The sequence below is a fragment of the Sapajus apella genome, unplaced genomic scaffold (genome assembly GCF_009761245.1).
Source record: "Sapajus apella isolate SASKATOON/1434 unplaced genomic scaffold, GSC_monkey_1.0 scaffold15, whole genome shotgun sequence".
NCBI classification, from domain to species: Eukaryota; Metazoa; Chordata; class Mammalia; order Primates; family Cebidae; genus Sapajus; species Sapajus apella.
Window position 1 is genome coordinate 1149831 of NW_022436955.1, and position 26028 is coordinate 1175858.

The 26028-nt window shown below is 51.5% G+C and overlaps 1 protein-coding gene across 3 annotated transcripts in view; it reads left to right on the forward strand.

Annotated features, from left to right (window-relative positions):
- The window catches only part of NLRC5 (NLR family CARD domain containing 5), a 95644-nt gene that overhangs the window by 38714 nt on the left and 30902 nt on the right, over positions 1–26028 (forward strand). For 2 of the 3 annotated variants that reach the window (XM_032283952.1, XM_032283953.1), the window contains exons 9-24: positions 579–662; positions 799–888; positions 2624–2683; positions 4752–4817; positions 5308–5391; positions 7204–7287; positions 8274–8363; positions 11187–11255; positions 12048–12116; positions 12862–12951; positions 13665–13748; positions 15496–15585; positions 17285–17329; positions 18364–18453; positions 19343–19426; positions 23397–23480. In XM_032283952.1, the coding sequence (XP_032139843.1) occupies positions 579–662; positions 799–888; positions 2624–2683; positions 4752–4817; positions 5308–5391; positions 7204–7287; positions 8274–8363; positions 11187–11255; positions 12048–12116; positions 12862–12951; positions 13665–13748; positions 15496–15585; positions 17285–17329; positions 18364–18453; positions 19343–19426; positions 23397–23480 (1263 nt within the window). Of the gene's footprint in view, positions 1–578; positions 663–798; positions 889–2623; positions 2684–4751; positions 4818–5307; positions 5392–7203; positions 7288–8273; positions 8364–11186; positions 11256–12047; positions 12117–12861; positions 12952–13664; positions 13749–15462; positions 15586–17284; positions 17330–18363; positions 18454–19342; positions 19427–23396; positions 23481–26028 lie in introns of all 3 variants that reach the window. The other variant, XM_032283951.1, reaches the window with a different exon arrangement.

Here is a 26028-nt window from a genome sequence, read left to right on the forward strand (position 1 = left end):
TCCTGGCTATTGAGGGGGACTTTAATTTTGTCTCCCATCACCACCAATGTTCTCAATTGCCCTCACTCCCATCAGCTCATCTGTTCCCCAGCTAGGAACCCAGGCAGGGCTGGCTTGTGTGTAGGTGGGGAAAGTGAGGTTAGAGAGGAATGTGTTTTGCTTTGGGCTCTGGGTGAGTCAGGGTCACAGCCGAGGCTGGAAGCGACATCTCCAGCATCCCAGTCTAGATTTTGCTAATCACCTGGGGGCTTCAGGCACATCCCAGGCATAAGCACTAGGAGCAGGGTGCTGGGTCTCCTCCTCGTACCTCATGAGGAGGCTGTCAGTTTGTCTTCTAGATTCCTTGAGCCAGCAGGCAAAAACTTTCCCATGGGAACTGAATAAACACAGAAGTGAGGCCAGCAGAGGGTCTTTCTTCCTAGCTGTGCCTGCTGGAATCCAGAAAGCAGGCCACCAGCTCTTTCTTGGCCCCTGTCTTATGTCTCCCACATGAGTGTGGCCATTCTGTCACCTGCCAGCTGGGGCTTGCAAGTGCCCCAACCTCAGGGCAGAGGGACTGGGCCTTGGTCTCCTTGCAGTTTTCAGGACAACCAGCTCGATGATCAGGTGGTGCTGAACATCGTGGAGGTTCTCCCTTACCTGCCACGGCTCCGGAAGCTTGAGTAAGTGGTCTTTCCACTGCCCCTGCAGCCCAGTCCTCTCTATGCCTGAGTCACCCTACTCCCTTGCAAGGCAAGGAAGGTCGGGGCCCACGGGATAGGGGATTCCACTCCTGACACCTTTGCCATAATCATGCAGCCTGAGCGGCAACAGCATCTGTGTGTCAACCCTACTCTGCTTGACAAAGGTGGCAGTCACGTGTCCTACCATCAGCATGCTGCAGGCCAGGTGAGCCAAAGGAAGGGGATCTTGGCCTTCAGGGCCTTGAGAAAAGGAGAGGGGAAAGTGGGATGGGAAATGGAGGAGGCCCCTCATCTGCAAGATCAATCTTTGTGTGCCCTACTGTTTTACTCACAACTCTACCTTCACAGCTCTACCCTCAGAACCTAGCTCAGGCTTGGCACCTGGTACTTGAGATATATTGAATTAATGGATGAATGAAAAGATAGATGGATGGATGATTGGATTGATGGATCGATGGATAAATGGGTGGCTGAAAAGATGGGGTGGATGAAAAGATGGATGGATGGCTGAAAAGATGATGGGTGGATGAAAAGATGGATGGATGGATGGATGGATGGATGGATGGATGGATGGCTGAAAAGATGGATGGATAGATGAAAAGATGGATGGGTGGATGAAAAGATGGATGGACGGATGGCTGAAAAGATGATGGGTGGATGAAAAGGATGGATGGATGGATGGATGGCTGAAAAGATGGATGGGTGGATGAAAAGATGGATGGATGGATGGGTGGATGAAAAGATGGATGGATGGATGGATGGATGGCTGAAAAGTTGGATGGGTGGATGAAAAGATGGATGGGTGGTTGAAAAGATGGATGGATGGATAGATGGATGGATGGATGGCTGAAAAGATGATGGGTGGATGAAAAGATGGATGGATAGATCAATGGGTGGGTGGGTGGATGAAGGAATAAGTCAACGAGTCTAGGAAACACAGGCACAGCCGAAGGAATAATTAGCCGTGTGTCGCTCTCCATGGTGCTGAACCAATATTGCTAGGTGGGATCATGGGGTGGGTTAGGTGTCATGTTTCTCAATTATAAAAATTTCTATTTAAAAAAAAAATTCGGCCGGGCATGGTGGCTCACACCTATAATCCCAGCACTTTGGGAGGCCAAGGCGGGGGGATCACAAGGTCCAGAGATCAAGACCATCCTGGCTAATGTGGTTAAACCCTGTCTCTACTAAAAATACAAAAATTAGCTGGGCATGGTGGCTCACACCTATAGTCCCAGCTACTCGGGTGGTTGAGGCAGGAGAATTGCATGAACCCGGGAGGCAGAAGTTGTAGTAAGCCAAGATTGCGCCACTGCACTCCAGCCTGGCAACAGAGCGAGACTCCATCTAAAAAAGAAAAAAAAATCAGCTGGGCTCAGTGACTCATGCCTGTAATTCAAACACTTTGGAAGGCCAAGGCAAGAGGATTACTTGAGCTCAGGAGTTTGAGACCAACCTGGGCAACATAGTCTCTACAAAAAATGAACAAAATTAGTGGGGCGTGGTGGTGCATTCCTGTATTACCAGCTACTTGGAAGGCTGAGGTGGGAGGATTCCTTGAGCCCTGGAGATTGAGGCTGTAGTGAGGTAGGAACACACCACTGCACTACAGGCTGAGTAACAGAGTGAGATTATTACCTCAAATTTAAAAAGAAAGGGGAAAAAACCTCACACTATTCTTAATTTTTATTATATTTTTTGTGAAAATTGTTTCTCTGACTTTTTAAAACACTCTTGCAGGATTCATCAAACAAAGACATAGTCAGGATTTTACATGCTTCATTTGAAGCACTTTTGCCAGTTCTGTTATGTTTCTCTGTCAATTGCAAAATCAGCTTTATCTGGATGTTTGAACATTTGTGGCAGAAAAGGGTGTGCCTGTGAGGGGTGATGTGCTGTTTTCCAGTCCCGGGTTCATGGCTTGGTATCTGACCCTGCAGGGAGGCAGACCTCATCTTCCTTCTTTCCCCACCCATGGAGACAACTGCAGAACTACAAAGGTAAGAAGCCAAGAGGCGGTGGGTCTGGGCCTATCCTTAGAAGCAACTTGGGTTCAGGCAGATGAGGGGAAAGGTGACCAAGAGACTAGGAAGAGCTGGAATATGGGGATTCTTCCTGCTACTGCTGCACTGAGGAATGAATTAATGCTTAGGTCGGCAAAGGATTTTTAACTTCCTCTGGCATGTCCAGATCACATCTGTTCCCTGTGGAAGGAAGGATCCCCAGAAGTCTCAGAAGAAGGCAGACCCTTGGGGAGGACACTGTTAGACTGGCATTACTAAATGGTGAAAACTCTGGGAAAACCCTTACAACTGAAAAAAGGAAGAGAGAGCAATTATGGTACCTACGTCTTAGAGTTGTTCTGAGAATTAAATGAGTGACTACACTTAAGGAGTTTAGAGCCCTGCTGGTATGCAGTGGGCACTCAAATGCTAGCCATTCCAGCTGTGCATGGATTCCAGCCTGGCCATCTTGGATGGGCCAAGAAAAGGAAGCTGCTTTTCCATGAAAGACTATCCCAGCTGTCCTCCCTGACACTTGCTCTCCCTGGCCAAGACTCGAAGACAGATGGATGTATGCCCCTGAGCAATCTCTTTCCCTTCTCTGGGTCTCAATTTCCTTGCCTGTATAATGACCTGGAAAGGTAGGACCAATGTTGTTGGATGTAGTGGCTCACATCTGTAATCCCAGTACTTTGGGACACCAAGGCAGGAGGATCTCTTGTGTCCAAGAGTTCAAGACCAGCCTGGGCAACATAGCAAGACTCCATCTTAAAAAAAAAATTAGCCAGGTGTGATGGTGCACGTCTGTCATCCCAGCTACTAAGGATGCTGAGGTTGGGAGGATCATTTGAGCCTGGGAGGTTGAGGCTGCAGTGAGCCATGATAACACCACTGTACCCAGTCTGGGCGACAGAGCGAGACTCTGTCTCAAAAATGACCCACTAGGACCAATGTCACTTTCCCCTCCAACTGCTTAAAGCTGTGATGCTCAATAGGATAGCCACTAGCCCCATATAGCTACTCAAATTTAAATAAATTAAAATTCAGTATATTGTAATTTTCAGTTCATTAGTCACATTAGCTATACTTCAGCTGCTCAATGGTCATAGGTGGCTACTGGCTCCCATAGCGAATGGCACAGATGCCAGAACATTTCCATCATTGCAGAAAGTTTGATTAGACAGGCCAGGCATGGTGGCTTATATCTGTAATCCCAGCACTTTGAGAGGCTGAGTGGGCAGGATTGCTTAAAGCTAGGAGTTCAAGAACAGCCTGGGCAACAAAGTGAGATCCCCATCTCTATAAAAAAAATAGCTGGGCATTGTGGTTCACTCCTATAGTACCAGTTACTCAGGAGGCTAAGGTGGGAGGATTACTTGAACTCAGGAGCTTGAGGCTGCAGTTAACTAGAATAGACCCACTGCACTCCATCCTGGGTGACTGAGTGGGACCCTGTCTCTAAAAGAAAAAAAAATGATTAGCATCAGGCTAAAAAGTCTGTGAAACCTGGCTCATAATGTCCTAGCTTCCCTGCATCCCCTAATACTCCCCGGGCCCAGTGGGAGAGAGCATGTGGTTTACCATAGCCTGGACTTACTGAATACAGCTCCTGCTCCTTGTCTTCTGAACCACAGACAGCACATCCACAAGGGAGACCATCACATCATTGACAATAGCAGATTCTGTTTACTAGGCTTCGATTTTACACCTATGCTGGGTACTTGGACATACATTGTCTCATTCAATCCTTCAGGAACCTATGTGTTAGATGTTGTCATCTCATTTAGAAAAAAGAAAAGGGAGCTGACTGCAGTGACTTGCCCAAGGCCACATGGCTATGCATGGCAGAGCCAAAACATGAAGAAAGGTTCCATTTGACCTCAAACCTTTTGCCCCTCCTGCTCCACTGAATCATACCTTGAGCACCTGCAAGCAACCTTCTTTGTTACGGACTCACTGTGGTTGTGCTTCAGGGTCTTCAGCCTCTAGAAGCCAAGGAAAGAAGCTTGATCTGCCAGGCCCTGGATGCCTGAGCCCAGACCAATGTTTGATTTGTTCTTGCCAGAGCTCCAGACCTACAGGAAAGTGATGGCCAGAGGAAAGAGGCTCAGAGCAGAAGCCTGACGCTCAGGTACCTTGGAGGGATCTATTGTCTTAGGAGAGGGGTATGATGTGGGGAAAAGGCTCAGCGGAGGGAGAGCAGGGGCAGAAAGGATAAAAGGGAAAGCAGATAAGGGACAGAGAAAGGATTAGCTGGGTGTGGTGCCCATCCTGGATAGCCCATCCTGGCATGAATAAGGAGTGTCTGTCATAATAACAATAGCTACAACTTAATGGACCCTGGCTATATATGCTGGGCATTGTGCTAGAAGTTTTATGTCCAATATCTAACTGTCATTCCTTTAGAATCCCTGTGAAGTACACATTATTATTCCCCTTTGAGAGAGGAGGAAATGGAGTCTCAGGTTAAGTTCCTTGCTCAAGATCAGCCAGATACTAAGAGGTGTGGCCAGGATTATACCCAGGTCTGAGGGCCTCCTGACTCCCCCAGCCCTGGAAGCTGGAGGGGGTATGGGGTAGCCATCTGCCCTGAGCCCTTCTGTCCCCCACTCCTACCCAAGGCTGCAGAAGTGTCAGCTCCAGGTCCACGATGCAGAGACCCTCATAGCCCTGCTCCGGGAAGGCCCCCACCTGGAGGAAGTGGAGTGAGTATCACGGGAAGCCCTGGGGTAGGAGCCAGGAAAGGAGGTTGAAGAGGGTGGGCAGGGCCTCGCCTTTGGGTGGGTGGTGGTGGGGAGGGGCATGCTGCCTCATGAAGAATTTGGGGGAATCGAATCATCGTAACAGCTGCTACTATTCAGCACTTGTCCTGGGTGGGGTGCTGTGCTAGGGCTGTACATGCCCCCTCTCATTCACTCTCACATCTGTGATGTAAGCACTGTTACTGTCCACATTTTATGGAGGAGGAAGTTAAGGTACAGAAAGATTAACTTGCTCAAGGCCACACAGGTCAGAAGAGTCTAGGCTAGGGGTCAAGCCCAGATGGTCCGGCTCCCAGCCCCATCCTCATAACCACTGCTCCTCTCTTGTTGATATCTGCCCAGTAGAAACCCCACCACACTTGGCTCTGCCTTCCAAACCACAGCCCCTCAGGGTTCCCGCACAAACCCTCCATCCTTCTCCCAGAGTAGAGTGGGATAATCCTCTCTTTCCGGAATGGAGAAATTCCCATGATGTCCAGCTCCCGGCCAGAGCTGATGAGAGTAGGGCTTGGGGATGGATGGAGGCTCTGTCACATCCCTAGGAGGGGTGCCTCTCTAGGAAACCTCCAAGTGGACATGAAGGCAGAGGATGGAATGCCATGATGTGTTCTGGGGCGAGTGGCCCCACCTCAGGGTAAGACAGATGGGGTGAGGGTTGCCGTGGTGATCACCTCTTGATCCTGGACCTTGTCTCATTGGGAGAACCAGGACAGAATTAGAAGGTGGTTTTTAACAAGCTCACACACTTCCACCTGCCTCACCAGCACTGAGCATGCCCCTCCCCCACTGCCGTCACCTGCAGAAGCAGCCCCATCACCCACCTTTTTACACAGCCACCTCCCAGCCCTCTTGCCCTTCTCTCACATTTAGTCCCTCCAGATGAACCAACTGGTAGCGTTCAAAAATATCCTCTTTTCCTCCACCTTTCTAGTCCAGCTCACCCTCATCTCTTACCTGGATGACCCCCTGGCCTCACTCTCCTGGCCGGCTTCCCTGCCTTCACCCTGGCCACTTCCACCTGGCAGAGAATAGGTTATGTTTCACTGATACCTGCCCCCTTCACTCCTTCCCACAGCTCAGGATAAAGCTCGCAATCCAAGAACACAGCCCCCAGCCTCCCAAGCCCCGTCTGACCCCATCCTTCCACTCAATCTCTAATCCAGACACACTGGCTCTCTTTCAGGTCCTCGTATGTGTTATGCCACGGGGCCTTTGAATGTACTGCTTCTACCACCAGGGACACCCTTCCTCCATCTCTCTCTCCCACCTTTTACCTACTGAACCCCTTCTAGTTCTTCTAGCAAGTAGCTCAAGCATCAAAGAAGCCATCCCTGACTCCCAGGCTAGGTCAGATGCCCCCATAATCATGAAGGTTATCACAAAAAACAATTATGTAGCTTGCAGTATAAAGGAAGAGTTGAGGGTAGGGCCTTGAAGACAGGCTGCCTGGGTTCAAATCCAGGTTCACCCTCGAGCAAGTGCCTTAACCACTCTGCGCTCCATTTACTCATCAGTAAGGTGAGGATAATCAGAGTGCCTACGTCACATGTACGATGAGGATGAAATAGGCCGATAGTCGTAGAAGCACCTAGGATGTTGCCAGGTATGTGGTATGCAGTCTGTCAATTTTAGTTATTATTAAGCTTCATTCCTGAGAGTGATGCCTTGGCTAAAGTCAGCGAAGGATGCATAAGTGTTGGGGATCAAGGGAGGACTCCAGCCCCACAATAAGGACATCGGGCCCCTCTGTCTCAGCCTCTCAGGGAACCAGCTGGAAGACGAAGGCTGTCGGCTGATGGCAGAGGCTATATCCCAGCTGCACATCACCAGGAAGCTGGAGTGAGTTGTCCACCCCACCACTGGGTACCAGGGAAGGCCTTGGAGAGCCCCAGGTGGTCCCTGTGTTCACAGTCAGCAGTAAGGGTGCTGGCCCACTGCCATCCCTGCTTCCGCCCAACTTCAGCAAAGTCGAGATGGTTCAACCACGCCTTGCCTTCACCTCTGTCATGAGCCACGGTCTTAGTCCAATTATTTAGCACCCTTACATGTATAAAATGTGTTCATTATACATCAGTGTCTTGCATTCGAATTCGTCTTTGTAGCAGCCCTGGAGCAGGGTGGAGTGGAGTGTCGCACTGGGGAGGCGTCAGGTGGATGCATGCTGGGGTGCTTGGGGTAGGGAGTAGTGTATTCTGGTGGGGGCACAGTGTTGGGGTGAGGGGTGGTGAGATGGAAAGAAAGGCTAGTGGGCTGCTGGATGTGCTGTGGTGTTGCATGGGATGGGGGCGGTGTTTGGGTGGGGGTGTCTTGGGGGTCTTAGGATCAAGTGTGGGTTGGGGTTGGGGAGTGTTGAGGTTGGGTAGCACTTGTGTGGGGCCTGGGCTTTGGATTTCAATCCTGGCTCTGTCACTCACTAGCTTTGTGACCCTGGGAAAGTAATTGAATGTCTCTGAGCCTTAGTTTCCCCCTCTGTAAAATGGGATTACATGAAACCATATATATATAAAGCCTTTTGTACAGAGTCTGTTACAGTCAGGGCTCAGAAAATCGTGGCTATTTTGTGGATCAGGCAACTGAGTGTTAGAGAGGTGAAAATACTGAGTTCACGCTGTCAAGCTGGACAACTTTATTCTCTGAGTAGGGTGGAGGTGTCATGTATTTCTTGGTTCTCCACATGCACCAGAATCCTTTGAGGTCCCCTGGCAAGGAACCCAGGACATCCAGGAGTGACAGCCAGCAAGCTGCTGAGCCACGAGGAGGGGCTAGAGCTGGCTGGGGATGGGGACCTCAGCCACATGCCGATGGCTGCCTTCTGCTCTCCACAGCCTCAGTGACAACGGGCTCTCTGTGGCCGGGGTGCATTGTGTGCTGAGGGCCGTGCATGCATGCTGGACCCTGGAAGAGCTGCACATCAGGTAGGAGCTCCCCCAGACCATGGTACCCACCCCCCAACCATCATGCTCTCTCTAAAGCCCTTGGAATTCTTTCTGGGCCCACGCCTTGGGACCGGCAGAAGACAGCTGCTGCTGTCCCGCCCAGACCCATTATAGCCGGTGCCCCTCTTCCCAGCTGTTGCGGGTATGGGCTGCTCACAGCTTATACCTCCTCTAGAGAACTGCCCTTGGCTGATGAGAGCCAGAGATGCCTGGGAGGGTACAACCCTCACTTCTCCCTCCCCTGGAGTGGCCAATGACAGAGGCAGAGGATACAACTCTCCAGCCCCCTTGCCTCCAGTGGGACAGAGCTTCCCGGGGAACCAGGACCTGCTCCATTTGGCTACCCTCAGTCCCTTACTATTTTTCCTGAGAGCAGACCATCAGTCCATGATGTGCACAAGTGACCAAGTGACATGCGACCCCCAACACCCCTCACAGACCCAGGCTCTTCCACTTGGAAACCCAGTCCTATTTCTGTAAATCTCGCTGTTGAGTATGGGGAGTTGAGGACAGATGCTGATTAATGTGAACACAGTTCCCACTTGGAGGAAAGCCTCATTCTCAACCGAATAGGGTGGTCCCTGCTTTAAACACCCCTCAAGGGAGGAGAGGGAAACCAATTCACCCACAAGCTAGATTAGGAGACCTTGGTTCACTGTATATGATGATTCAATAAAGGGCCCCTAGAGCATTATGAGTGATGCCCTGTTCACTGCCAGGAACATATACTAAATAAATCCTCATGACCGTGCAAGCACATTTAGCCGTAAGGATGGTCACCTCAGTATTGGTTATAACAGGAAAAAACTGAAAATAACTGCAATGCTTAACCGTAAGATATTAGTTAGACTAAGTTACTTCCAGAGAGCACTAAATGGAACCTTGGATAAAACGATAACATAGATGCAACTTTCATACAGAGGTGTGACGGGGGTTTATAAAGTAAACATAAAGAAATTCTTTTTGGAGACAGGCTCTTGCTCTGTTATCAAGGCTGGAGTGCAGTGACACAATCATAGCTCACTGTAGCCTCCAAATCCTCGGCTCAGCAATCCACCTCTCTCAGTCTCCCAAAGTCCTGGGAGACATGAGTTGTGTCTTACAGTCATTAGTCATGACTTGCAGTCATGAGTCACTGTCCCTGGCAATTTTTTTTAAGTTTTTATAGAGACAAAGTCTTGCTAAGTTGTCCAGGCTGTTCTCAAACTCCTGAGCTCAAGTGAGCCTCCTGCCCTGGCCTCCCAAATCGTTAGGATTATAGGTCTGAGCCACCATAATGGGCCAAACATAAAAATTTTAACTCATCATCTTAAAAGATGATAATGGCCGGGCACTGTGGCTCACGCCTGTAATCTCAGCACTTTGGGAGGCTGAGGTGGGCAGATCACCTGAGGTCAGGAGTTCAAGACCAGCCTGACCAATATGGAGAAACTCCATCTCTACTAAATATGCAAAATTAGCCAGGCGTGGTGCCACATGCCTATAATCCCAGCTACTTGAGAGGCTGAGGCAGGAGAATCACTGAAACTCAGGAGGCAGAGGTTGCCATGAGCCAAGATCACACCATTGTACTCCAGCCTGGGCAACAAGAGTGAAACTCCATTTCAAAAAAAAAAAAAAACATTTTAATAAAGCTTTTAAAGATACTCAGTGGCAGAAAGAATGATATAATAATCTGGGCCAGGCACGGTGGCTCACGTCTATAATCCCAGCACTTTGGGAGGCTGAGGTGGGTGGATCATCTGAAGTCAGGGGTTCAAGACTAGCCTGGCCAACGAGGTGAAACCCTGTCTCTACTAAAATACAAAAACTAGTCAGGTGTGGTGGCGCGTGCCTGTAATACCAGCTACTTGGGAGGCTGAGGTAGGAGAATCGCTGAAACCCGGGAGGCAGAGGTTGCAGTGAGCTGAGATCACACCACTGCACTCTAGCCTGGGAGACAGAGAAAGACTCTCTCTCAGATTAAAAAAAAAAAAAAAAAAAAAAGAGAGCATGGTATAATCGGTTCCCATCAATAATAATCAAGTTTTAATAATTACTTGTCACCCTTGCTTCTAGCCCTTACACAAACCAATGTTCCATTTTTGTAAGAGAAAAACCATCACACTAGAAAATGGAAGGTTTGAAGAACCCCCTCCAAGGTTACCAGGGGTAATCCACAAATACTTTGAGAACAGAGAGAGCACCCACCAGTAGAAGCGGGGAGGGCTCAGCCTTGGGCTAAAAGAGAGCACAGAATTTGCTTTCTTTCAAGACTTTCCAGGAAATGGGGGTTGCTTAGGTAATAGATACATTTATGAAATATCTGTGGTAGAAAAATGTCAGGCCTCGGAAAGCTCACAGGAAGTCAGAGGCGAGTCAGAGGAAGTGGCGGCAGCTGGAGGCAGAGGAATAGCACTTGAGAGGTCCCCGCAGGCCAGGGGTAAAAAATGACAGGCCCAGCACAGTGGCTCATGCCTGTCATCCCAGCACTTTGGGAAGACAAGGTGGGAGGATCACTTGAGCCCAGAAGTTCAAGATCAGACTAGGCAACATAGACTGTGTCTCTACAAAATATATATATATATATATATTTTTTTTAATTAGCTGGGCATGATGGTGCAAGCCTGTTGTCCCAGCTGCTCAGAGACTGAAATGGGAGCATTGCTTGAGCCCAGGAGGTGGTTTTCCAGTGAGCCATGACTGTGCCACTGCGCTCCAGCTTGGGCAACAGAGTGAGACCCTGTCTCAAAAAGAAATAGTGACACAGAGCAGCAAGGGAGTCCCTAACCTCTTGTTTCCTCACCCCTCTTCTCTTCACAGCCTGCTGCACAAAACTGTCGTCTTCATGTTTGCCCAGGACCCAGAGCAGCAGGAGGGGCCCCAGAACAGGTAGGGTCCCCAATATCACCCCAACTCCATGCTCGGTCAGGGACATTCCCCTCTGTACCCTCCACAGCTGGGCAGTGCCAGTCAAATACCAGGGTGACCTGGATAAATTTGTGGAAGTGCGGGAAGTGCGCAGGCTTGGCAAAGGATGCATCCCCAAAGGAAGCAGGTCCAAAGCCAGACCACCTCTGCCTCCTATGGTGCCTGAAGGGAGCCCCCAAGGCGTAGGATATAGAAAGCATGCCCAGGAGTGGGGTAGCCAGAGGGGAATGCCAGAAGACTGGTGCTCTCCAGTCTAAACCCAGAGGATTGCCTGGCCTGTAGCTCTGGGCTTGGGGGGGGTCATAACTTCTGGATCCCTTTTGCACAAGGACCCATGAGGGTCCTGGATTGCCCCAGCCCAGCACACGGGCTCACCTCTTTGCTCCTGGAGCCCACCCACAAACTCTTCCGTAGAGTCTGAACTATTGAAGGCTCCATTAGAGCTGGGACTGACATCGCTGAAGCACAGATGAGCAGGAGGATGAGATTGATGATAGCAGCCAAGGTTAATCAAGCACTTGCCATGTATGAACGAAGCACCAAACTAAGGCAGTTCACATACAGTCTCCCAGTGAGAGGCTATGATTTGTCCAGGGTCACACAACCTGGAAGTGGAGATGCCAAATTGGCACCAAGGTCTGATTGACTCTAGGTGGGATGTAGGGCTCGATGGTGGAAGGCCAGCCTGAGGATGGACTCTGGAGATGGCGGGCACAGGCTTTGCTCAGCCTGACCTTGGTGATGTCCTTCCAGGGCTGCATCTCTTGACAGCCTCATGCTCCAGATGCCCTCTGAGCTGCCTCTTAGCTCCCGAAAGATGAGGTACAGTGATGGCCTCCAGTCCCGTGTGTGATCCCAGTCTCCTCCCTTCCCTGCTCAGAGCCTGCTCCCAAACCTGTGCCCAGGCCCCGCGTGCTCCCTGGAGGACACCTGATCCTCTGTGTCCAAGGGTCATGGCCTGGCTTTCCTACCTCCTAACTCCTGCTCAGCCCACCCTGGACAGGGCTCACAATGCAGCCCCCTCAACCACCTTCCCAAGCCCAGGGGACCCCATTCCCCTTAGCTCCCTGGCCCCCAGCAGCTGAGAGGTTGTGGGGACTCTGAAAAGAGACGATGGGGAGCATCGGGCTCCTTCTCTCACGATCCCGGGGCCTGGGGACTCCCATCAGCATTCTTCTCGCCTTCTTTCCTGGTCTGTGTCTGTCCCAGTCTCCCTCTGTCCCTCCGCCTCTGCCTCTCATTTCTTGCCTCTCTCATCGTGTATTTCTGTTTTTCTGCCAACCTGTCTTATCTGTCCTCCTCTGATGCCCTCTCTCTCTCTCTCTCTCTCTCTCTCTCTCTCTCTGGATCTTGCTTTCCTTCCATCTGTGTCTCTGCTCACTTTCTGCCTATGTGTGACATCCTATGGGTGTGGTATGTGTTGGTCCCTCTTTGTCCGTCTGTCTGGGTGCCAGATGCATCCCAGTCCCTCCTCTCTGCCTCTGTGTCTGGGGGGTGGGAAAGCAGCTCCTTCCCACCTCTGTTCATCGGGGCAGGCGCTGCAGGCTGTGGTTTTGCCCCTGGGCAGGCTGACACATTGTGGCCTCCAAGCAAAGCACCTGGAGCAGATCTGCAAGGCTCTGGGAGGAAGCTGCCACCTTGGTCACCTCCACCTCGAGTGAGTGGTTTGTACGTTGGAACATGGGTGGGTGGGGCCAATTAGAGTGAGTTAGTGTTTGGTGTTTGGGTTTGGTTTTATTTTTTTTTAAGACGGAGTTTTACTCTTGTCACCCAGGCCGGAGTGCAGTGGCTCGATCTCCGCTCACTGCAACCTCTGCCTCCCGGGTTCAAGCGATTCTCCTGCCTCAGCCTCCCGAATAGCTGGGATTACAGGCACGCGCCACCACACTCGGCTAATTTTTGTATTTTTAGTAGAGACAGGGTTTCACCATGTTGGCCAGGCTGGTCTCGGACTCCTGACCTCAGGTGATCCACCCACCTTGGCCTCCCGAAGTGCTGGGATTACAGGTGTCAGCCACCGTGCCCGGCCTGGGTTTGGTTTTTAAGATTTAGATCAACTGTTCTTTCTCTACTGAAATCAAAAACCCCTTGGAGAATCTGGTGAAAGTTGTGACCCTTCCTCCCAAAATACAGATTCTCCATGTCTGACACACTTGGAGGCTCACCCCTGTTCCCCTGGAGATCTGTGAACCTCAGAATAAGAACCTTGGGGAGATCCCAGCTGCCCACAAAAGATCTGCTGAGATCTGACCTAGCAGGCCGGGGCTGCATCCAGTTTCAGGAAGTTGAGTAACTGGAATGCAGGGACCATGCTGCCAGCAACCGAGTCCCTGCTACTGATGCTGTCTCCTTCCTTCTCCCCACCCCCAGCTTCTCAGGCAATGCTCTAGGGGATGAAGGTGCAGCCCAGCTGGCTCAGCTGCTCCCAGGGCTGGGAGCTCTGCAGTCCTTGAAGTGAGTAGCCTGCTAGGCAGAGCCTCTGAGGCTGGGGCTGGGGGAGCATTCTCTGTCCCATCCCCCTCCTTCCTGGGGTTATTGTAAAGATTAAATCAGAAAATGCATGAAAATCGCCCCCAACACAATGGAAGTGCTCACTGAAGGCTATTAGGTGATTCTTACTCAGAGAGTCTGTGACTCAATAATCCCACTTCTGATTCAAGGTTTCACTTCTGGAATCGGTCTCTGCAGCTCTGCACAGGCTCTCTAAGGGCCCCAGCCACCCTGGGGAGGGCAGGTGTGGGTGCGAAGTATGACTAATTAATGGCTGGCAGCCGTTATTCTGGCCCTGGGGTGCCGGGGGGGCTGCAGCTGTTAGCTGGGGTGTGTGCAGCGTAGGCAGGGAGGGTTTGTACAGCGAGGACGCTCAAGGAGGGTGCCCAGGGCTGCCGAGGAGCCCTGAGTACCTAGCAGAGAGGGTGTGGGAGGAATCCCTAAAGTTTGCCTGCAACATTTTTTTTTTTGAGATGGAGTTTTGCTCTGTCACCCAGGTTGGAGTGCAGTGGCGTGATCTCAGCTTACTGCAACCTCTGCCTCCCAGGTTCAAGCGATTCTCCTGCCTCAGCCTCCCAAGTAGCTGGGACTACAGGCGGATGCCACCACATCCAGCTAATGTTTGTATTTTTAGTAGAGACGGGGTTGCCCCATGTTGGCCAGAATGATCTTGATCTCTTGACCTCGTGATCCGCCTGCCTTAGCCTCCCAAAGTGTTGGGATTACAGGCGTGAGCCACAGCGCCAGGCCCAGACCAGAGTTCTTGATCCCTAAATGCCACTGGTGTTTTGGCTCACAAAGCGTTCCCTCCTTCCAAGCTCTTCTGGGTCAAAGCCAGAGGAGCCCCAGGGAGAGGTCACAGGTCTTGTATTCCAGGCTGGCTGTATGACACACACTCTGCTGTGTGACTTTGGGCAAGTTACATCCCCTCTCTGAGTCACTGGTTCCCAGTCAGTAAAAACATAAACTGCAGGCGTGGCCTCTGCTGGTGGCTACAATCTCTGAATGAGTGCTGTGGCTTATGCCCCACCCTCCACACCCTCTTTTGGTGCAGTGCTGGCAAGGAAGGGCATTGCCTTCATTCCTCTTCAGGGCTTGCACCTGGGAGGGAAGGACAGCCTCACCATTGCAGGTAAATTATGAGAAGACTGGAGGCTTTTCATGTTCTCATATGACCTTCTTATTAGTGTGGACTCATGGGTGACCTGGTGCCTGTGAGGGTCCATGCTCGCCCGACCACTGTCCTCCTGGGAAGGAAGTGCAGCACTAAATCGTAAACAGAAAACGAGGACAAGTTGGTAGGGAGACCCTGAAAGAAAGGAGACGCCTTGTTCCTGCTTTCTGAACAAGAGATCCCACACTTTCATTTTGTGCTGGGTGCTGCCCCTCCCTTATCAGGTGGGCAAACGGAGGCTCAGCTCCATTCAGAAAGCACTCCTCAGATCCATCACAGACCCAGGGAGCCACTGGGTTCCCATCTCAGCTCTGTCACCAACATGTCTCATAACCTTGGTGAGGCTTTGCTTCTCTCTGGGCCTCTGTTTCCCCATGTGCACCCTGAGGACTTGCAAGGGGCACTCTCTGACCGTCTAGGGTTCAGTGGGTTCTGTCATGTGGAACCAGGGATCCCTCCCCTGCCCTGTGCCCTGACTGCAAAGAGGATGTGTTGGGTCCTCAGTGACCTCCATTGTGCCACTCCTGTGATCTCCAGCCTCAGTGAGAACGGTTTGTCCCTGGATGCTGTGTTGGGTTTGGCTCGGTGCTTCTCCACTCTGCAGTGGGTCTTCCACTTGGACATCAGGTGAGTATGCCTCTCCGCCCCCAGCCCTGCCCCGTACCCCATCCCGCAGGCCATCCATTCCCACGTTGGCCCCTCATCCATCAAGTTCACAACGACCTATCATCCTCAGCACTTTGGGCAGTACCAGATCCAGAGAGCATGTGATGTGCGTCCACTGAGTGAAGGAATGATGGAATGAATGAACAAGTGTGGCCTCAAGGATGCTCAAATTTCTCCAAATTCACCATTAGAGAGTTCATTGACTCTGCCTCACTCATTCTTTGGATTGTTCTCAGAGACATTTAAGAAAACTGGGGGCCAGGCGTGGTGGATCATGCCTGTAATCCCAGCATTTTTAGAGGCTGAGGTGGGCGGATCACTTGAGATCAGGAGTTCGAGCCCAGTCTGGCCAACACGGTAAACCCTGTTTCTAGTAAAAATACAAAACATTTAGCCAGGCATGGTGGTAGGCCCCTGTAGTCCCAGCTACTCAGGAGGCAGGAGAATCGCTTGATCCCAGGAGACAGAGATTGCAGTGAGCTGAGATCGTGCCACTGCACATCAGCCTGGATGACAGAGCAAGACTCCATCTCAAAAAACAAGAAAACTGGGAACTTCCTATCTGCCACTGGGGACTCAGGGATCTGTCTCAATTTTGGGAGCTGATGAGAATATAGAAAGGGAGACACCAGCCAGCCAAGCAACCTCAGGCACTCAGGGCACAACATCCATGGTTTTGGGGAAGGTCTGCCTCCCTTCCCCTTCCCTGAGGACCCCCAAGAATGGGAAGTGCCATAGCCGATGGACCAGGCTCAGTTACATACCTGCTGCGCAGCTCAGAGCAGGTCCTAGAGCCTCTCCGAGCCTCAGTTTCCTCATCTGTAAAATGGAGATAAGAATAATTACTGGCCTGGCACAATGGCTCATACCTGTATTTCCAGCATTTGGGAGGCCAAGGCAGGAGGATCACTCAAGCCTAGGAGTTCAAGACCAGCCTGGACAACATAGTGAGATACCCCCCCATCTCTACAGAAATTTTAAAAATTAGCCAAGCATGATGGCATGCACTTACTTGGGAGGCTGAGGTGGGACGATTGCTTAGGCCCAGGAGATCAATGTTCCAGTGACTTGCGATCACACCATTGCATTCCAGCCTGGGTCACAGAAGGAGGCTCTATCTCAGAAAAAAAAAAAAATCCCAGGCACATTGGCTCACATCTATAATTCCAGCACTTTGGGAGGCTAAGGCAGGAGGATCATTTGAGCCCCAGAGTTTGAGACCAGCCTGGTCAACATGGCAAAATTCCATCTCTACAAAAAACACAAAATTAGCCAGTCATGGTGGGGTGTGCCTGTAGTCCCATCTACTTAGGAGGCTGAGGCAGTAGGATCAATTGAGCCTGGGTAGGCTGAGGCTGCAATGAGCCATGGCTGCGCCACTGTATTCCAGCCTGGGCGACAGAGCGAGACCCTGTCTTAAAAAGAACAACAAAGCAGCATTTCTTAACTCATTGTTTTATTGTGAGAATCAAATGAGAAATGTCGGTAGTGTGCTTTGCATGTAACTTGATGCATATAATTGTTGGGTAATCTATTTCTTGTTTGCTGAGAAAGCAGCCCGTCCCAGGCCCTCCTTGCCCTGGCCAGTCTGAGTTCTTGCCACTGCCAAGGAAGTTGGTCTTTGCCCATTTTCAAACTGCTGCCTCCTCTCTGCTTCCAGCTTTGAGAGGCAGCGCATCCTCCTGAGAGGGAACAAGACAGGCAGGTGAGAAGGGAACACTCGGGGTGGGGGGATCCCCTCCCACTCTGGTCCCCCCCACCCCCAGACCCGTGCTGATCACTCAGCCCTTAGTTAAACCACCCTGGTCCAACACACTAGGTGTAATCACCACTGCGGTAACCACTGCCCCCATGTAAATTGTCAGTAATCAACTGCCCTGTTTTCCCCTTGGAAGGAGGCAATGCAGATGGGAGGGAGGGAGGGAGGGATATGGTTGGGGGAGGTACCAGAGCAGACAGGTGCCCTCAGATTGCTGCTGTATGGGAGGAGACAGGAGAACGTTTGTGCTCTGCCTTTCGGGGAATTTTGTAGACTCACCCCTTCATGCATGTCATTGCCCTTTCATGCTCTGAAGGCAGGGCCCCTTGTTCTCTGAAAAAAAAGTTCCAAGTCTTCGAGGTAAACACCCAATACTAGTTTAGCTCTTCATGATGTTCCCAGCTGCCCTCTAGTGGGACCGGGCCTCTTGGCCCCGCTTGGGAGCTGTGGCAGCGGAGAGGGCGGGCCTCGGTACAGCTGGCTGAGCAGAGAGAATCCACAGCTAGTGTGTCAAGGAAAGGCGCTGCCATATAGGTGGGCTGTCAGGAGTCAGGGGTGGCTCAAGACTGGGTGGTCTTGCTTCTGAGGATAGAATCTCTGTTTCTGGGGAACCCCCCGGATTCTTGAAGCTCAAAGAACTGATGCACACAGAAGTCATGTGATGCCAAGCGGTGGTCAGAGAGGCTCTGTCCTGGACCCTCCTGCCTGCCCACGTGGACAGGGATAAGCTGCTGGCTTTTCTAACTCGAGCTTCCCTTCCCTGAGCCTCAGTTTCCCCACCTGAACAATGAGGGACTGACCTAGGATCTAGTGACTTCGTAGTCTCTAAGATGCCTTCCGGCCCTGACTTTCCAAGTCTGAGAGTCCAATGTGGGTGATCTGAAGTTTCCTTTCTAAACGATCCCCCTCCTAGGGCTCATATGGGCTAGGCTGGGAATCTGAGGGTGTGACCTGAACTTTCTAAATGATCGCTGTCTTAGGGGTATATGGACCACTGGATCTTTGCCAGACCTTCCAGCTGCAGCTGAGTTCTCGGGGTTCCGTCGGCGCTGCATCCCCAGGAGCCTCTGGTACTGTCCCAGCACGTCTTGTTTGGGGGTAACCACAACAGGGTGAGGTGTCAGAGGTGGCAGAGCCAGCAGGGGGCTAGGACTGGGGATTGGGATAGAGGGAAGAGGGAGTTTAAGAGAAGAGGAAAAGAAAGGGGCGTGAGGGGTATGGGGGGTGGGGCTCTGGCCCCTGAGAGGCACCTCAGCTGGCCCATGCCCCTCATTCCCCTTGGAGAGAAGATTTCACATTTCTCTGAAGCCAGCAGGGCAGCCCAGCCACTCCCTGCCTGGGGTTTCCATCTGCTCTGGGGAGTACCCACTTTCCAGAAAGAAAGGGGTTGGCCTGTCTCCCCACAAATGCACTCCCCACATGCAAGCTCTGCATGAGGGGCTGTGAGACCCTGATTGGGCCCCACCTCTCTCCAGGCCTCCAGGAAAGTGGAGGCAAGTGAGGCCCTGGGGAGGATATTTCAATTCCACTTTTAGTCCCAGGGTAGTGGGGAGCCCCGGAGGGTAACGGGGAAAGGCCTGGTGAGATTTGCAGTGTTAAAATGTGAGACACTTGTGGGGTGGAGAAGGATTGCAGGGAGGCAAGAGTGGAAGCCCAGAGGGTGTTCAATGGTCAAGGTGAGTGAGGATGGTGGCCTGGGCTCTGGGGGGATGTTGGGGAGGAGTTGGAGAGTCAGTGACAAGGGCAGCTGGGCACTCAGGGTCCTGCACTGCTACTGTCAGGGCAGGAGGAATGGGGGCTGCAGGGGAGACCTGGAAGGGTAGCGACTGCCCTGCAGGGGAATGGGCCTGCGCCCTCCCACTTAGAGTGAGGGATGCTGGGGGAAGGAGAGCGCCCCGGGGCGAGCCGGGGACCCTGGGCCTTCTCTGATTCCCTGCCTTGCCCATTGCCCCTTTGCAGCCTCAGTGAGTGTTCTCTGGAGACCCTGACCCTCACCCGCCTCTGTGCCACTCTGGAGGCGTGCCCAGGACCACTGGAACTCCAGTAAGTAACAAGGACATAGCCCCAGAGGGCACCATGTGGGCATCTGCCCAGTGACCTGGGAGGGGGCTTCCTGGTTAGAGGCCAGGTGAGTCTTTCTCGGTCTCTTCCCACCAGCCCCTGCCAGCCCTGCCCCATGAGAGTCCCCTGGCCTTTGGCAGAAACTGGGCTGTCTCTCAGCAGCCCCCAGCCTTAGGCAGCACGTGTCTCCTGCTGAGTCTCCCACTGGGAGATGCTGTGCTGGGCTGGGGAAGATTTTACCTGCACTATCCACTCAGCTCAGGGCCCCTGGGAGCCCTGTCCGCCTCTGACCCCACCCCTGGGGCCTCACCCAGGCACCCACTGGGACCTGCCTCCATGGCTGAAGCTTAGCACTTCTGAAAGCCCTTCCTCAAGGCACCCCCTCTCCCCGTGGGGTTACCACCTTACTCACCCCAGAACACCCTCGTCTGTGACCAGACACTGGGCCTGGAATCAGGACTCTTGGCTCAAAAGGGCTTCAACTCCCCAGGCCTCAGTTTCCTCATCTGCACAGAGGATAGTCAGCCTTTCCTTTTACTGTCCTTGTGGCGATCCTAGTACAGTAATTACCTTATAATAAAGAAACCCGAGACAAAATCTGCCTCACCTAAACAACCTCTTCTCTCATCAAATCAGCGTTGTCATGTGTCCACAGGACCGCCTACTCCTTGCCTATTTGCATATTCAGTTTCTACCTGTTTGCAGTCATAAACCAGGTGTCTTCTACAGTTTCATGCCCTGTGTTTTCACAGCATCTGCGTTTGCCATTTTGCTTCAGTCTTTTTTCTTGTTTTCCAGTCCCCATCTCAAATGCCCTTCCAGCCCTTCCAACCAGATAATCTGGTTTGACCCCCCCGAGATGTGACCTTCCCATGTCCTCCTCCAGGTTCAAACACATAACCACAAAACCATTATCAGACCTACTTTTTTTTTTTTTTTTGAGACAGAGTTTCACTCTTATTGCCCAGGCTGGAATGCAATGGTGAGATCTTGGCTCTCTGCCACCTCTGCCTCCTGGGTTCCAGTGATTCTCCTGCCTCAGTCTCCTGAGTAGCTAGGATTTCAAGTGCCCACCATAATGCCTGGCCTAGAACTCCTGACCTCAAGTGATCCACCAGCCTCAGCTTCCCGAAGTGCTGGGATTACAGGGATGAGCCACTGAGCCTGGCCCAGACCTACACTATTAATGATAATTTCTTAAAGTCATCCAACATCATTGGTCTCTGATTGCCTCTTATCTGTTTTACAGAGTGTATACTGATGTCTTTTTTTTTTTAGACAGAGTCTCGCTTTGTTGCCCAGGCTGGAGTGCAGTGTCGGCTCACCACGACCTCCACCTCCTGGGTTCAAGTGATTCTCCTGACTCAGCCTCCCCAGCAGCTGGGATTACAGGCGTGCACCACCATGCCCAGCTAATTTTTTGTATTTTTAGTAGAGATGGGGTTTCACTATATCGGCCAGGCTAGTCTCAAACTCCTGACCTCATGATCCACCGGCCTCGGCCTCCCAAAGAGCTGTGGCATTACAGGCGTGAGCCACCGTGTTTGGCCTATGCCGTTTAATACTAAATTGCCATAGTATGGGACATGCTGTGAGTTACTCCATCACCCCCTTCTAGAATCTAGATCGGGGTGTCCAATCTTTTGGCTTCCCTGGACCACATCGGAAGCTTGGGCCACGCATGAAATACACTAACACTAGCGATAGCCAATGTGCTAAAAAAAAAAAATCACCAAAAAAATCTCATAGTGTTTGAAGAAAGTTTATGAATTTTTGTTGGGTTGTATTCAAAGCCATCCTGGGCGGCATGCGCAGGCCGTGTGGGTTGGACAAGCTTGGTCTAGATTGAGATCCAAACTGCTTCTAGGTGTTTTGTTTTGTGTAGCACTGCAGCCAATGCTACAAACAGCACTCTTACATGATTGGATTGTTAAGTACCTATCGTATACCAAGCACTGGGCCAGATCCTGGGAACACAAGGAGACTGGGATGCAGGCACTGCTGGCCAGGGCCGGCCATCTGCAGGGGAAGCTTCTTATGAAAAGCCCACTGGCAGTGCTGTGTGGTCTGAGCACAGGTGGGGGTTTTAGGGCCCCCTCCCTCACCTGTGGTTGGGGAGAATGCAATCGTGAATATGAAAGCACTTTGCCAACTGAAGAATACTGTGACCATGTGCAGGATTATTGTTGTAAATAGTCATCAAGGTACTCAATGCTGAAGTCCAGTGATTAGCCAACTGTGTCCTGTGGTTCCACCAAGGAGGCCAGGGAAGATAGATAGTGGGGCTCCATCCCGCCTCCCTGAATTCAAGCACTGTGGGTCTACTTTGCCTATGTACATATGGGCGTGCCATGTGGGATGTGGTCAAGGGTGAAAATTCCATTTCTTTGGGGAAAAAAAAGGAGGGGTAAGCACCTCCTCTGCCAACCAGAGCTCATGGTGTATTTGGGGCGTGGGGGGACACTATGCAGGATGTGTTTCTGGAAAGACCACCCCTCAATAAAGACCCTGGTCTTTACTGTGCCTCAGGGGCCCATGCCCAGTCCCTGGGGCAGAAAGGGGAGAGTTGGGCCTGCGGCCTGGGCCCTGGCAGAGGTTCCACCATGAGGCTTCCAGCCCAGGACCACAGACAGCTCCTCCCGCCCTACCCCACCCCCCAGCTCACTGGGCCAATGATGTGGGGTTCTTGCACTCCATTCTTCCCTCCAACCAGCCAGAGAAGAAAGCTGCCCAGATGGGCCAGGCTCTTGGAGGCCCCCAAGAGGGGAGAGGGCAGCCTGCAGAGGACAAAGGAACAGAAAGAGAGGAAGGGGAAGGTGGCCAAGGCAGGAGAACATAGTAGAGGTCTGCGGGGTCGGGAAGTGGCTCCAGGCCCCCAAGGAGGGGGCTGCATGTAAACCCCAGGGCGCTCAGAGTCTTGAGTTGCCCTGGTCTTCCATTTAGAGCAGAGACAGCAAGGTGGTTGTCTGACGTGTCTCCTACATGCACTGGGTTCTGACTAATTATCTGGACAACGATGAGCTGGTTGGTTTGGTGTTGATGGAAAACTAGAGGCCCGAGCCAGTCCCTGTCTTCTTTGCTGACTTCTTGTATGCTGAATTTCCACCGTCATATTCACTCCTCTGGGTTAAGACTTGCTCTGTCACCCAGGCTGGAGCACAGTGGTGTGATCTTGGCTCACTGCAACCTCTGCCTCCCGGATTCAAGTGATTCCTAAGTCAGCCTCCTGAAGCAAGGACTACAGGTGCACACCACCATGCCTGGCTAATTTTTTTTTTTTTTTTTTTTTTTTGAGATGGAGCCTCACTCTGTCACTCAGGCTGGAGTGCAGTGGTGTGACCTTGGCTCACTGCAACCTCTGCATCCCAGGTTCAAGCTATTCTCCTGCCTCAGCCTCCTAAGTACCTGGGACTACAGGCACCCGACAACATGCCCGGCTAATTTTTTTTGTATTTTTAGTAGAGATGGTTTTCACTGTGTTAGCCAGGATGGTCTCGATCTCCTGACCTCCTGATCTGCCCACCTCGGCCTCCCAAAGTTCTGGGATTACAGGCGTGAGCCACTGAGCCTGGCTGCATTCTTTTCTTAACAAACATGTTTTGTAAAACACTTACCTTCATGGCCCTCAAAAATTAATTCTGCTAGTCTATTTAGTTTGGTGAAAAGTCTACTGCAGTTCCTTGGAAATTCATAATGCACAGCAGCATATCAAAGGCTCAGAGAAGTCATGCAGCAAACAGAATCATTTAATTTGGCTTAACCCTATATTTTCCAAACTTACAAGACCTTCCTCCTCTTTCAGCCCCATGGATAACCCATGGACCCCATACTGGGAGGGAATATTTCAGGTGACCCTGGTTAGGTCCCATCTCCTAGGACTCTGGCTGTGAGGCCATGCTCCCTGCTGTCCTGGAAGGTTTCCCCCACCTCATTCATATGCTTTCTTTCACAGATTGTCCTGTGAGGTCCTGAGTGACCAGAGCCTGGAGACTCTGCTGCACTGCCTGCCCCGACTCCCCCAGTTGAGCCTGCTGCAGTAAGACGAGTTGCCTGTTCCCCGGTTGTGTGTGCTTGTGTCCCTAAGGATCCTTCATTGCAAAGCTGTACCTGCCCTCTAACCCCTCAACCCCCCTCCTTTCCCCCTTCCAGCGCCCTCGCCCTCTACCCACCCCATTCTTTCCTTAGGTTGTTTTACCATTTTACCTGGCACAACGGGGACTCAAATCTGCTTCCAGCTCCACCCTAATACTTTGTCCAACTAAGGGGGCATCGTTTGCCTCCTCTGCATCTCAGTTTCCTCATCTGACAAATTGGATTAATATCCTCCACCCAGTCCCCCAGGGTTGGGTCTCAAATAAGTGGTCTAAAGTCACCTTTAAAAAATGGACAAGTGAGCTGTCCTATGTCTCCTCAACCCCAGGAAGATCACCCACCCGTAGAAAGAGGCTGTACAGATGTAGGTCCCGTATATGTCACACACTACTTTTTTTTTTTGAAACAGAGTCTCGCTCTGTCACCAGGCTGGAATGCAGTGGCACAATCTCGGCTCACTGCAACTTCTACCTCCTGAGTTCAAGTGATTCTCCTTCCTCAGCCTCCCAAGTAGCTAGGACTACAGGTGCTCGCCGCCATGCCCAGCTAATTTTTGTACTTTTAGTAGAGATGGGGTTTCACCATGTTGGCCAGGATGGTCTTGATCTCTTGACCTTGTGATCTGCCTGCCACGGTCTCCCAGAGTGCTGGGATGACAGGTGTGAGCCACTGCGCCTGGCCGTCATACACTACCTTTTAAAGATCACCATCAAACCCTTCAAAAGGGGAATTTAAGCAGCATTCCTCAAAGAATTAAAACTATTTTCTAATTTCAGCTCAGACTGGTTAGAATTTTAAAAGGATTTAGGCCAGGTGAGGTAGCTCACACCTGTAATCCAAGCACTTTGGGAGGCTGAGGTGGGCAGATGATCAGAGGTCAGGAGTTTGAGACCAGCCTGGCCAATGTGGTGAAACCCTATCTCTACTAAAAATACAAAAATGAGCCAGCCATGGTGGTGGATGCCCGTAATCCCAGCTACTTGGGAGGCTGAGACAGGAGAAATGTTTGATCCCCGGAGGCAGTTTGCAGTAAGCTATCATGCCACTGCACTTCAGCCTGGGCATCAGAGCAAGACTCTGTCTCCAAAAAAAAAAAAAAAAATGCAGGTTAAAATTGAACAGGTTAGAAACCTCAGACCAGAGAGGAACTTCCCTTTGCCTAAATCACACAGCTTCACCCTGACTCCCCGTCTGCCTTTGGAGTGGGGTGGCCAGCCTGACCCCTTGCCAGGGTTTAAACTTCGTATTATTCAACCTGTAGTGCTTATGCACCTACTGTGAGCCAGGCACTGTGAGGTGCTAGAGACGCAGCAGAAAAAGTTGACTATGTCCTTACCTTCTCGGAGCTCATCTTACGGTAGCAAGCTGAAAAATAAGTAAAGTAAAATCAAATAAGATGAACTTAGCCAGTGATAAGGGAATTTTCTCGGGGATGTGGTGAAGAGTGGCTGGAGAGGTGATTTAGATGATGGCAGAAGCGGTCAGGGAATATCTCTCAGGAGGGATGCTGAGCTGGGACCTAAAGGAAGAGAAACAACCTGCCTTGTGGAGAGTGGGGAGCTGCATTCCAGGCAGAGGGAACAGCATGTGCGAGGCCCTGAGGCATGATTAAACTTGGTGGACTACAGGAAAAGCGCAGAAGCCAGTGTGGCCAGAGCACAGTGCCTGGCAGGGAGAGTCTTAGGAGAGCAGGAAGAGAGAGATGGGCTGGGGCTGGGTCCCACAGGGCCTGGCGCCCGTGGGAAGAAGTTTAGACGGTTCTAGGAACATGAAAGGGAGAGGAATGAGTTGGGTTTTCTTTCTTTCTTTTTTGCGGGGAGGCAGACAGGGTCTTGCTCTGTCACCCCTGCTGGAGTGCAGTGGTGCAATTCTGGCTCACTGCAACCTCTGCCTCCCAGGTTCAACCAATTCTTGTGCCTCAGCCTCCCAAGTAGCTGGGATTACAGGCCCGCAGCATCACGCCTGGCTAATTTTTGTGTTTTTAGTAGAGATGGAGTTTCACCACATTGACGAGGTGGGTCTCGAACTCCTGACCTCAAGTGCTCCACCCACCTTGGCCTCCCAAAGGGCTGAGATGACAGATGTGAGCCACCATGCCTGGCCCTAATTTGGATTTTCAAAAGCTCAGTCTGAGTGCTGGGTAGAGAAGGGATTGGGAGATATGAGTGGGAATGAGAGTGGGAAGGGATGTGTGCAGCAGGGGGAAGGGTGCTGGTGGCTGATCATTGCTGGGGTAGGGTGAAGGTGGGTGGACTCAGGGTGGATCTGCAGAGTGAAATTTACAGACCAGCTGATGGGGGATTACTGGGTGAGGCAAATGGAGGTGCTGAGCCTGCCTCTGAGGGCAAAGTGAACCCATCTCACTTCCTCTAAGGCAGTGGTCTGCAACTGGGGTGATCTTCGCTCTTGGGGGACATTTGGAAATGTTTGGAGATATTTTTGGTGATCATGACTGTGGGTGGGGGTGCTGCTACTGGCATCAAATGAAGAGA